Source organism: Mus musculus, chromosome 7 (genome assembly GCF_000001635.26).
Source record: "Mus musculus strain C57BL/6J chromosome 7, GRCm38.p6 C57BL/6J".
Taxonomy (NCBI): Eukaryota; Metazoa; Chordata; class Mammalia; order Rodentia; family Muridae; genus Mus; species Mus musculus.
Genome location: NC_000073.6, coordinates 4,896,424 through 4,908,923, shown reverse-complemented (window position 1 = coordinate 4,908,923; position 12,500 = coordinate 4,896,424). Strand labels below are relative to the sequence as shown.

General features: G+C 48.2%; 1 protein-coding gene across 1 annotated transcript; it reads left to right on the top strand.

The window, feature by feature from the left end:
* On the top strand, window positions 1,207–11,978 carry Gm36210 (predicted gene, 36210). Its single transcript, NM_001370858.1, has 2 exons — window positions 1,207–2,639; window positions 9,428–11,978. The coding sequence occupies exons 1-2, from the start codon at window positions 2,467–2,469 to the stop codon at window positions 9,942–9,944; spliced, it is 690 nt and encodes a 229-aa protein (NP_001357787.1). The 5' UTR covers window positions 1,207–2,466; the 3' UTR covers window positions 9,945–11,978.
* Window positions 11,979–12,500: the final 522 nt, after the last annotated feature.

The window sequence follows — 12,500 nt, the reverse complement described above, 5'->3', positions numbered from 1 at the left end:
AGACAGATTTATTTATTATTATATGTAAGTACACTGTAGCTGTCTTCAGACACACCAGAAGAGGCCATCAGATCTCATTATGGATGGTTGTAAGCCACCATGTGGTTGCTGGGATTTGAACTCAGGACCTTCAGAAGAGCAGTCAATGCTCTTAACCGCTGAGCCATCTTGCCAGCCCCCAGAGATTTTCTTTTTAAGCTCTAATAAATTGTCCTTGTGTTTCCATCTGGGTTCACACACACACACACACACACACACACACACACACACACCCGAGACAGGGTTTCTCTGAATAGCCCTGGCTGTCCTGGAACTCACTTTGTAGACCAGGCTGGTCTTGAACTCGGAAATCCACCTACCTCTGCCTCCCAAGTGCTGGGATTAAAGGTGTGTGTCACCATCGCCTGGCAATTAGGTCTTTTCTTAATTCTTTTTTTTTTTAAGAGATTAGCTATTTTATGTATGTATGTATGTATGTATCTATGATGTATGTATGTATTTTATGTATTGTATGTACATGAGTGTTCATGAACACCAGAAGAGGTCATCAGATCCCATTATTGGTGGTTGTGAGCCACTGTGTAGTTGCTGGGAATTGAACTCAGGACCTCTGGAAGAGCAGTCAGTGCTATTAAAGGCTGAGGCACCTCTCTAGGCCCTTCTTAATTCTTTTATTAATGAAACTAAGGGCTTCATGAGGGGACCCTGATTTCCCCTTCCCTGGATCACATGATAGCTCTGCTGAGACCTCAAGAGACCTGGTAGTGGGTCTGCTCTGCCTTTAAATTCTTTAAATCAGCAGAGAAAATGAACCTGTGTCATCTTCATCGCTAGATGGTAACACACACACACACACACATACACAGAGACAGAGACAGAGAGAGGCCACAGCAGGAGTGAGGAACTTCAGGGCCATTCCCAGCCACTGAATGAAAATGAGGACCTGAGGACCTGACTGTTCCTTAATGTGGTTGAAGAGAAGGTTTTATAGCAGATATCAGGGAGAGCACAGCCAGAAGCATCCAGACTAAACAGGGCCATGGGGCTCGGGGGAGGAATAGAAGGAAGGATAGAGGGGACAGGGAGAGCCCATGGGAACCGAGAGAGCTTGTGGACCAGGGGAGAGTTATATAGGAAGAGTTATATAGGAAGCTGGAGAAAGAGAAGGTAAGCCCGGGCCCTGGGCTGGAGAGGTTTAGGGGTGTGGGAGGGGTGGGAGGTGCTGGGAGGAGCCACAGGGATTGTGGGAGACTTGCCCTGGGTTTCTTTGGGACCTGACATTTTAAGTTGAAAGCCAGCCTTGACAACATAAGAATTACATAAGACCCTGTCTCAAAAATGAAATGAAATAAAGCCCAAGAGACACAAGGAGTCTAAGAGACCCTGAGAGGAGCCAAAAAAGACCAACATGGTGAAAGACAGGATCAGAGACACTAGAGAAGAGGGAAGGACAGACAGCAGGGAAGGACAGGCGAGGTACACAGGCAGGGACAGTATAAGAATGAAGAAGATTGACAGCCATGAAGCTAGTGAGAATCAGGAACTTTTAGAGGTGGGAGAGATGGAGGGACCTAATTCAGGAAGAATTTCAAGGAACTAGAGGCACCAGGGCATCGGAGACCCTGACTATCCCCAAATAGACACTTGTCACAGAGGCCGGTCCTGTCTCTCAACAGCAGGAGCCAAGCCAAGTTTGGCTCACAGCCTCTCCTTCAGTCAGAGATCCAGTACCCTCCATCCGAAGTGGCACTCACATACACACACCCCCACACAGACATACACGTATACAATTATTTAAACAACCCAGAATCCCTTGGGGGACAGCCTCAGACGTGTTCTGTTCTCCCCACCCCTGGAGTCTGAAACCTGGCTCCCGCATGGTTCTCAGGATTCAGACGCCAGAGTCGGGTCCCCTCACAAAGAAGTAGGCCTTGGGGTGGGGTAGTCTGAGGGTGATGGGCTTATGTGGGGTGCTTGACCCACCCCGGAGGTTCTGGCACCTCTCTCAGAGACAGGATCCTTCTTCCAGCCACCAGAGATCCCCTCCCCGCGTCTCCTTTTCAAAGGCACTCAACATTAATCGCTGAGGTTGACTCTGTGCCTAGCCCGGCCTTGCTAAAGAGGCTTTTGTCCCCTTAATTGGCTATCTCTAAGAGCCTATCTCCGCCTCAGCACCCACGCGCCCCTGCTTTATATCCCAGGCCCAACTATGTGTTAATTGGGCATGTAAGAGATGTGCGGAACACCCCCTCCCCTCCCTGCCCCTTGCCTTCCTATATGAGCCTCTCACCTGCAGTCATCAGAGTCCAGCATCTGCAGTGGGACAGGCACATCGGGAGGGCTTACCTTAATTACCAGGGTGGTTTCCCATTCTGTAACACCAGACCTTGAGGCCATATGCTCCTGTCCCATCTCTGGTTTGTGGGGTGATTTCTGATCTGCATTGTGACTCCTAAGCAACCAGCCATGCACCCTGGATCCCCTGCAGCCCCTGGGGTCTCTGAGCCTGGACCCCGAGAGCTGTGTGCCTTTGTGAGTGGGGCTTCGGCCCACATGCTGCGGGCCCTGCAACCCAGGCGTATTCGGCCCTCCAAACGCAGACCCAACCACCGGAGGTTTCTACACAACCAGATCTGCAGGTAAGTGGTGCTGGGAAGAGGCACAGGGTGGACACCGGGAAAACCTCAGGCTGATTTTAGCACCATTTTGTATCCATTACCGTGTGCTTTCTGTGCTGAGTCAACACCCATCACTCAGCAAAGCCAATGAAAGCTTTACAGAGCCTGAGTCCAGGTGTGGGGGGACCGAAGGCAAGAATGGCCCGAGTAAATAACTGTAGCCAGGCACTGTGGCATGGGACTGTAATCTTAACACTCCTGAGGATGAGGCAGAGGGACTGCTGCGAGTTTTCGGCCAGTTTATGTAGCATGTGAGAGGCCAGCCAGGTTAGGTAACAAGATTCTGCCTCAAAAATAAATAGATAGATAGATAGATAGATAGATAGATAGATAGATAGATAGATAGATAGATGAGAGGGCATGGCACCACCATGTGGATAAGCCTTGAAAAGAAGATTTCAGACAAAGTAGGTCTCAGCTGTTAGCCAGAACCATAAATTGAGAAGCCCAACAAAGCTGCCAGCCGGAACCGGCAGAGAGGCTGTGGTTAACAGGGAAGAGGTCCCCTCTGGAGAGGATGAAAAGCCCTAGAGCTAATTAGAGGCCTTGGTTGTACAAGATAGTGAACACTGGTCAGATGTGGCAACACAGGCCTCTAACCCCAACAGGCTGAGGCAGGAGGATTGCTGCTCATTCCATCCCGGCCATTCTCGGCTACAGGGTGAGAGGGTAGGTGTAGGGGGACTGATGGATTATGGGAAGGTAAGTGTGTGTTATAGATTAGTAGGAAAGGAGCTGCAGTTTTGAACTATGTATTTTACATTGTTATAAGTAGGCTCATCAAACATCTGAGTTTCAAAAGTGGAATGAGTTGGACTGTGAGGTTTTTCCCTCATCAGCCATATTTACCCGGCCTCTGGACAGCTTACTTTCTCAAGTGGCACCGTATATCAATGGTCCTCAACCTGTAGGTCCAGACCCATTTGGGGGTCACATATAAGCTATCCTGCATATCAGATATTGACATTAGAAAAATTACCATTATGAAATAGCAAGGAAATAATTTAATGGTTGGTTGGGGGCCAGCATGACATGAGGAACTGCATTAAAGGATTAAAGCATCAGGAAGTTTGAGAACCACTGTCATATATGGTATGTTAAGGTTTCTTTGTAATTGACATATGCTGTGTATGTGCAAAACAAAATACCTTTTAAATTAAAACAGGAATCATAACAATCGACACATTTTTTCCAGAGAGAAGTAACGGTTCTTATCATTATTCCTGTAGTATAATAATTTAAGCTGGACAGACAGACAGACAGCTCAGTGGTTAACAGCACTGGCTGCTCTTCCAGAGGCCCTGGGTTCAGTTCCCAACACCCACATGGCAGCTCACAAGTTTAACTCTGGTTCTGGGGGGGGGGGGGAGGATCTGATGCCCTCATATCTATGCACATAAAATAAAATTGAAATAAATTATTTTTTAAAAAATTCAAGCTCGGAGAGGCTAGAGAGATGGTTCAAGGGTTAGAGGGGTGACTGCTCTTCCATATGTTCCCTGCACATATGTATGTCAGGGGGCTCACAGCTACCTGTAACTGCAGTTCCAGGAGTTCTGAAGCCCTCTTCTGGTTTTCATGGGCAACTACACTCACGTGCACATATCCCCCGCACCCCCACACACACATACATACAGACCATATGTCTAATTAAAGAGAAATCTTTTTAAATGCCATATATGGAGCCCCTTGAAAAAGTGTCAGTCAGTTGTCCAGAGGTCAGGTGAATATGGCCAACAAGGCAAAGCCTCATAGCCCAATTCCTTCCACTTTTGAAAACCGGATACTTCACGAGAAGTCCAGCAGTGGCACGGAAAAGAGGTGGGCCTTTCCTGCTGGCCAGTGCCAGCTGCAGGAGTCGACGTTTTGGGTGCATCTCACGGATCTGCTGAGCATGTTTCTCAGATGTAATGGTTTTGCTGGGATTGAAAAAGCTTAGGGGGTCAGACTGGCTGCAGATCACTGAACAGTGAGTGAACGATCTTTTTTTTTTTTCTCCACGTTAGCTTTGGGATGTGCTGAGCTGGCCACTGCCTGTTGTTGTGTAGAACACACTTTTCTTTCTTTTTTTTTTTTTTTAAGATTTATTTATTTTTATTGTATAAAGTACACTGAGCTGTCTTCAGACACTCCAGAAGAGGGAGTCAGATCTCATTACAGATGGTTGTGAGCCACCATGTGGTTGCTGGGATTTGAACTTCGGACCTTTGGAAGAGTAGTCGGGTGCTCTTACCCACTGAGCCATCTCACCAGCCCCAGAACACACTTTTCATTGCATGCCACAGTCCAAAGAAACAGTTCTTGGGCCCGGTGTGGTGTTGCTTGCCTTTAATTCCCGCATTTGTGAGGCAGAGGCAGAGGGAGTTCTATGAGTAGAGGCCAGCCTGGTCTACAGCGTGAGTTCCATGACAGCCAAGGCTACATGGTGAGACCTTGTCTCAAACAAAAACAACAACAATTTTTTCTATGTTGTATAGAAGGACATTGTTTTACAAAAAAAAGATTTATTTTTTTGTATTTATACAAGTACACTGTAGCTGTCTTCAGACACACACCAGAAGACTGCATTGAACCCCATTACAGATGGTTGTGAGCCACCATGTGGTTGCTGGGATTGAACTCAGATTTCTGGAAGAGCAATCAGCGTTCTTAACTGCTGAAACATCTCTCCAGTCCCTAAAACTTCTTGAAAAACAACAAAAGAAAGAAAGAAAGAAAACAACTTTTTTTTTTCAAGACAGGGTTTCTCTATGTAGCCCTGGCTGTCCTGGAACTCACTCTGTAGACCAGGCTGGCCTCGAACTCAGAGGTGTGCCTGCTACCCTCCCGAGAACTGTGATCAGAGCTTTGTGCCACCACACCTTGCAAACCCAACGTCTCGAGTCACCATGGTTCTGTTTCTTCCTTACCAGTTCCTGGGCCAGATGCATGACTGCTGTGACAAGTTGTCTCCTCTGCTTCTCTGCTTTGTTTGTTTGTTTGTTTGTTTTTGTACTCGAGTTTTAAAAAAATCACTCAGGCCAGGCAGCTAAACCCAGCACTTGGAGGGGAGAGGCAGGCAGATCTCTCTGAGTTCGAGGCCAGCCTGATTTACAGAGTGAGTTCCAGGACAGCCAGGGCTACACAGAGAAACCCTGTCTCAAAAAAAGACAAAACAAACAAATTTTTAAAAATCAAAAACAAAAAATCAGTGATGTTTATTGTTTATTCATTGCCATTTCCATAGTACAAGAGTTACAAATAATAAATTACACGAGCTACAAATAATAAATCAGCAAAGCAACGTAAAGTGAGAAATCTGAGTTGAAATGATGTTTTAACATATCAACATTTATTAACAATGTATTCCAATATCAAACCTCAAGTTGAAATAATACTAAGCAGAAACTCTTTTGCACCAACCTTGGAGCAGCGTGAATGCAGTACAGATTTCATCTTCATTGTATAAATGCAAGCAAGGTGGTACCAGCCTGTAATTATAGCGCCCAGCGGGTGGGGGCACAAAGATGGGGAGCTCAAAAATAAAAGATCTGGGAGAGCCCAAGTGCCATTGAGTTCACTGAACTCGTTTTCTCTCGCTAAAAACAAAGGGTTCGTGTGTTCCAGGCAGGCCTCAAACACAATTGTATGACAAAGAATGACCTTGAACTCCTGATCCAACTGCTTCGACCTCCTGGAATTACGGGTGTACTTCATGTCAGCTCAATGAGCCAAGAGGATCGGGAACTCAAGGTCCTCCTCTGCTACACAAGGACTTCACGTCTAACCTGGGCTATACACAAGACACTATCTCAAAACAAACAGAAAATGGCAAATCTTGCTGTTATGTAAAATATATGATGAGTACACTACACGGTTGCTGTCTTCAGACACACCAGAAGAGGGCATGGGATGGGATCCTATTACAGATGGTTGTGAGCCATCATGTGGTTGCTGGGGATTGAACTCAGGACCTCTGGAAGAGCAGTCAGTGCTCTTAACCTCTGAGGCATCTCTCCAGTCCCCATGATAAAGTATTTCTATGTCCTGGTACTCACTATGTCAGCCAGATTGGTATCAACCACCCACCAATCTTCCTGCTTCAGCCTCCAAGAGAATTGACATTATATATGTGTAGCTTCGTGCCCAGCTGATTTTGGATTATAATTTAGTATTCTCTCTCTCTCTCTCTCTCTCTGTCTCTCTCTCTCTCTCTCTCTCTCTGTCTCTCTCTCTGTCTCCCTCTCTCTCTGTGTCCCTCTCTTTCTTGTTCTGACTCTGGAATCTTTACTGACATGGAATCTCATATAGTCCAGCTGTCTTCAAATCCAGTATGTGGCCAAGGATGGCATTGAAATCCATTTTCAAGTGCTGGGACTACAGCTGTGTGCTGTTGCACCTGCCATGAACGGCCATTAAGGGATATAAAGCTAGCCTGAGACAACTTGCCTCTAATTCTCCTGCATTCTTGTCGATTATGTGTAGACTTAATCACAGGTTTGGCTTTTCCCACGCTTTAAAATTTCAATTTCAGAAATTAGTATACAAAGTACCTGGTTTCCTTATGGGATTTTCTTTCTTTTTTGTTTTTTGTTTTTGTTTTTGTTTTTTGAGACAGGGTTTCTCTGTGTAGCCCTGGCTGTCCTGGAACTCACTCTGTAGACCAGGCTGGCCTCGAACTCAGAAATCCGCCTGCCTCTGCCTCCTGAGTGCTGGGATTAAAGGCGTGCGCCACCACGCCCGGCTGTCCTTATGGGATTTTCTTACCTTTTCTAAAGATTTATTTATTTTATGTGAATGTTTTTGCCTGCCTGCCTGCCTGTATGCGGGTCTGTGCACCACATGGGTGCAGTGCCCCCAGAGACCAGAAGAGGGCGCCAGGTCCATTGGCACTGGAGCTACAGATGCTTGTAAACCTCCCAGTGCTTGCTGTGAATGGAATCTGGGCCCTCTACAAGAGCAGCCTGTGCTGTTAACCACTGAGCCATCTCTCCAGCCCCACCTCTGGCATTTTCACACACAGTTGGGATACGCTGTGTGCAGTCTGACGTTGATTGCTGTACCATCAGAGAGCTGAGTGCTGGCTGGATTTGGGTACTGTTAATCTGGATCATTACCTGCCTCAGTATTTTGTCAACATCCTTCTCTCCCTGGCCTGTTGATTGGTTTAGTAAAGTGCTGACGGCCAATAGCTGAAGCGGGGTGGGGGTGGGGTGGGGGGACGGGACGGGACGGGACTTCCAGGCAGAGAGAGTGGTCTCTGGGAGAAGACAAGAGATTTGCCAGCGGGTAATCGGATGACTGAGAGATTTAAAGAACTAGCCACGCGGGTGGTGGCTAAGATTCAATTAGATGAGCTAGCTGGGAGGTAGCCCAAGCTAAAGGCCTAAGTTCTTGTAGATATTAATAAGTGTCTGTGCCATTATTTAACCGCTGGCAGGTCCAGAAATTCTCGGATCAACCCAAGGTGGGTGGGATCAACCCAATCTACACACATAGATCCCACCCACCTTGTCTCCCCCCCCCGTCCCCCCCTTTCCCCCTTCGCTACCCTCACTTGCCTTCCGCCCATAGTCTTCCTCTTCCCCCGCTGCATCACAGGCGTTCTACTACCCCCTGCATCTGCGTCTTCCGCCCTTGGAGCTTCATTGCTCCCACCTTGTGCCTTTTCAAGTTTCCTGGTCTCGACCCACGCTCACTCCCACAGAAATATACATATATACAGATTAGCAGCTATGGGACAGCTAGATGGCTCAGCAAGTGAAGGGACTTGCAACCAAGCCTGACTTACTGAGTAAAATACCAGGAACAGGGCTGAAGAGATAGCTCAGTAGTTAAAAATAACTTGCTGCTCTTCCAACGAATCAGAGATCAGTTCTCAGCACACATGCCCGGTGGCTCACAACTGTCTATATCCCTCCTCTGGCCTCCACAGTCATCCAGATACACTCACACAAATACATAGACATTAAAAAAACAAAACAAAACAAAACAAAACAAAAAAAAACAAACCAGAAACTCACATAAAGCTGTCACGTGTGGTGTGGAGAGAGGGGGAGGGAGGAGGTAGAGGGAGCATACACACACACACACACACACACACACACACACAAAATAAGTAAATGTAAAAAAGTTAAGATAATAACAAAAATTAATTTTTAGAAATAAGAGAATTCGGAGAAACACAATTCAGCCCCAGCTGTTTGTGAAATCCATCCACGTGACCACTAGGGTGGCGGGAGTGCGAGGAGAGTATCGGAGCTTCTGGCAAGAGACAGGTGGGGGTGGGCAGAATTGAAGAAAGCTCGCTTATCAATATGGCGGTGCACCGCTGGCCCACGGCTCCCGTTTGCGATTATTGATTGGAAAGGCTCTCTTTCCCCGAGACATTAAATTTTCATATACTGGAATAGGGTTATGATAAATCTTCACTGTCAAGATGTGCCCAGGATTGGGCTAAAGGAACTTCCTTGTGCGGTGCACAACCCTACAGCAATCAGAACTTCCCAGGGAAGACTATTAACCTGTCAGACTCAAGGAAATGAAGGCGGGGGCCAGGAAAATAACGGGTAATGGGGGTTGGGGGAATGGGCCTGAAAAGAAGAGACTCATCTCCGGATGAAGCACAGGGTGGGGAAGGGAGAGCCGGGAGGGCGGCACTCAGAAGAGGGGTCTTTGTAGGCATACAACTGAAAACAACTGAATCTCTCCTCCTCTCCTCCCTCCCTCGCTCCCTCCCTATCTCCCTCGCTCCTCCCCTCCCTCTCCAGGGAGTTTGCCAAGATTGAAGCCGCCACCCAGCACCTGGCTCTGACCATCCTGTCTCAAAAAGCGCCTGCTCAGAGACCACCGTTCCGAAGGCCACCTCCGCCGCCTCCGTCCCCCTTCCTGGGGGTGGCGTGTGCAGAGGCCCCCATGGAAGCGCCCCACGGCAGCCCCAGCCTGAGCCCAGTTGCCCTAGACACCTCAACCCTTGATCTCTTTGATGACATTCTGCTCACTCCTACACCACGTCCCTTGGTGACTCCTGACAGCTTCTGCCAGACTCTCCCTGCTGGTAACCCCCAGGTGGCATCCGATGTCATCTCTCATGCTCTGGGCCCAGGAGACCAGGGACAGCCAACCCCAATACAGGCTCCAAGGTTCTCCAATCTTCTGCTCCCTCCCCAGAAAGCCCAAGGGGGCAGCTTGGAGCCTGCAGCTCTAGGCTGTGGTTGGGTAGACAGTTGGGAGGCACCTTATGCCTGTGATCCTCAGGGAGTCCTGGACAGCTGGGGAGCCCTTTGAAACCCAATCAACACAGGCCAAACCCATCTCAGGCCCAGCCAACCTCCCTGCTCCTGACAGATGTAAGAATATTGCGCAGTTGGTAGAGTGCCTGGCTAACACGCAAGAAGCCAGGATTCCATGCCCAGAACCCTATAAATGTGTAAAATAAACCAAGCCCAGGCTCCCACTGTGAACCACAATCCAGAGCTCTGCTCCCAGAACCAGGGCCATCGCTCTCCACTTTGAGACTAACCCCTGCATATCTCCTGCATATCACATAGGAACAGGATTGAGAACTCTGGGAGGATCTCTGGCCATTCATTTTCCCTTTTTCCCTTCTTCCTTCCCAGTGGATGGGTCCCCCACCCCGTTCCCTCTCTCTCTCACACACACAACACACCTGCTCTTTGCTTGGTGTTTGCTCTGTCTCAACAGTTTCTCAATTCCACAGAGCATTGCTATGGATCAGGCCCAGGCCTTGGTGTTAAGACTCTGCAGACAAAGCAGACAAGATCCCAGTCTCTGTGGGTACATAATGCACACGAACCTGCAGAGAGCTTCAGACAGCAAGATCAATTTCCAGTTTTTGATTGGAATGAGCGTTAGGACACAAAATATGTGGCTGACCGAGAGAGAGGACTATTGGACATTGCATGACCAGAGAAGGTGCGGAATGCTAAGCAGAATCAGGCTGTAGGAAGGCATGGATCCTGGGGCAGGAACTGCACAGCCAAGGCCCTGAGGTGGGACTCTGAGGCCACTAAGACAGGTCAATGTAGCTGGAGAGTTCTGAGTTTGTAAGAGGTATGAATTGGAGAAAACGTAAACCTAGTTTTTATGGTAGGTTATTGGGTTGTTTTTTTTTTTTTCTTTTTAGACAGTGCTGGGATTGTGGGCCTGTGATATTATGCCTCCCTCCCCTCTCTTAGGATTTCCCCAAAATGCTCTAGTCTATCTGTCCTGACCAGGGCAGGTCTCACCTTCCTGTGTGTACTTGTGTCCTGCATCCTTGGGTTTAGGAGATGTGATGGGGTGGGGTGGGCATGCTGCCCTGTCCTTCTCCAGCTCTCAGATCCAGAGGGAGACCTGGGGTTCCTCAGTAAGGAGCTGCAGGGGGTGGGCTCCAGATCTCTCAGACTCAGAGCTGGCAAGCAGTGGCTACTGCCAGTGGCTAGGAGAGGATACTCTGGCCAGCCCAGACCCAGCCGCTGGTTAGCAAGCCAGGCAGGACCTGCGTGCATAGCAAGCCAGGCAGGACCTTCGTGCACAAGCTTGTGGTTTGAGAATGCTCCACGGGGGGGGGGGGGGGGGTGTCGGGGGGTGGGCTCCGGTGTCTCTAAATCAAGCCGGCTGGGTGCTGGCTTTATGGTTTGAGGGCTGAAAGTCATGTAGCAGTCTCCCTTTCCCTGTCCTGAGTCCCCATGATGCACTTATGTGTAGAGTCTGGGAGTGTAGCAGCCAGCAAGATTATGCCTGGAAGACCTGGGGAGGAAGATCTTCACAAACAAGCAAATGAGAAAATGCCAGCTCAGGAGGAGCCTTGGGGGCCCTGAAATACAGTGATATGGAGGTGGGGGAGGGGTTGCCTCAATGAGAACATCCTCTTTGAGGGTGTCACACATCCATGAAATCTGAGGTGGTCTTTGGTTTTCAAGGCCAGCATTTCTGACCTGCAGACCCAGTCCTAAGAGGCTTGAGATAAGATCTATGCTGGCCTGTGTTTCCTGTATCAGGTTCCCGGGGGCTGGGAGACATAATGAGTAGGATCAAGTGCTTATCCTTCAGTCAGCTGACTCATCATCCTACAAAGACATCAATGGATAGAGAAGGACAGTCCACCGAGTCAGCTCGCGCTCTCTCCAAAGAATTTGGATTTGGAATCTGAGATGTCCCAGGAAATCCAGTGACTTCCTCCCTCCCTCCCTCTTTTCCTCCCTCCCTCTCTCCCTCCATATGTAATCCATAGTCTCTCTAGTTTTAGTTCAGACAATTGGTCTTGGTCTTCAAATACCACACAGAAAATTCCAGAAATAAAGCATTCGTCTTAATTTACATTCCGTTCTGAACAGTATGGAACAGTATGCCATCCACTGGCAAATATTATGCTGTTAGAAAACAAATCCTGGGGGCTGGAGAGATGGCTCAGTGGTTAAGAGCACTGATTGCTCTTCCGAAGGTCCTGAGTTCAAATCCCAGCAACCACATGGTGGTTCACAGCCATTTGTAATTGGATCTGATGCTCTCTTCTGGTGTATGTCTGAAGATAGCTGCAGTGTACTCATATAAATAATAAATAAATCTTAAGAAAAAAAAAGGAAAGAAAACAAATCCTGTGTCTAGCGTATCCACACGGTATATGCTACACACCAGGTAATCACTTAGGCACCATCTCAGTTAACAGAAGGGCTGTCCCAGTTCCACAGTGCTTGTGTTCCAGGAACCCTTATGAGAGTGGTGACCGGTATAGAAAGGCAAACTCACTTGCAAGACTTTCTCCTGAGAAGAACAGTGCATCTGTCTCTTCAATGGCATCTCCGACACCCAGCTGACTCCACTCCACCCTAGGCTTCCTCT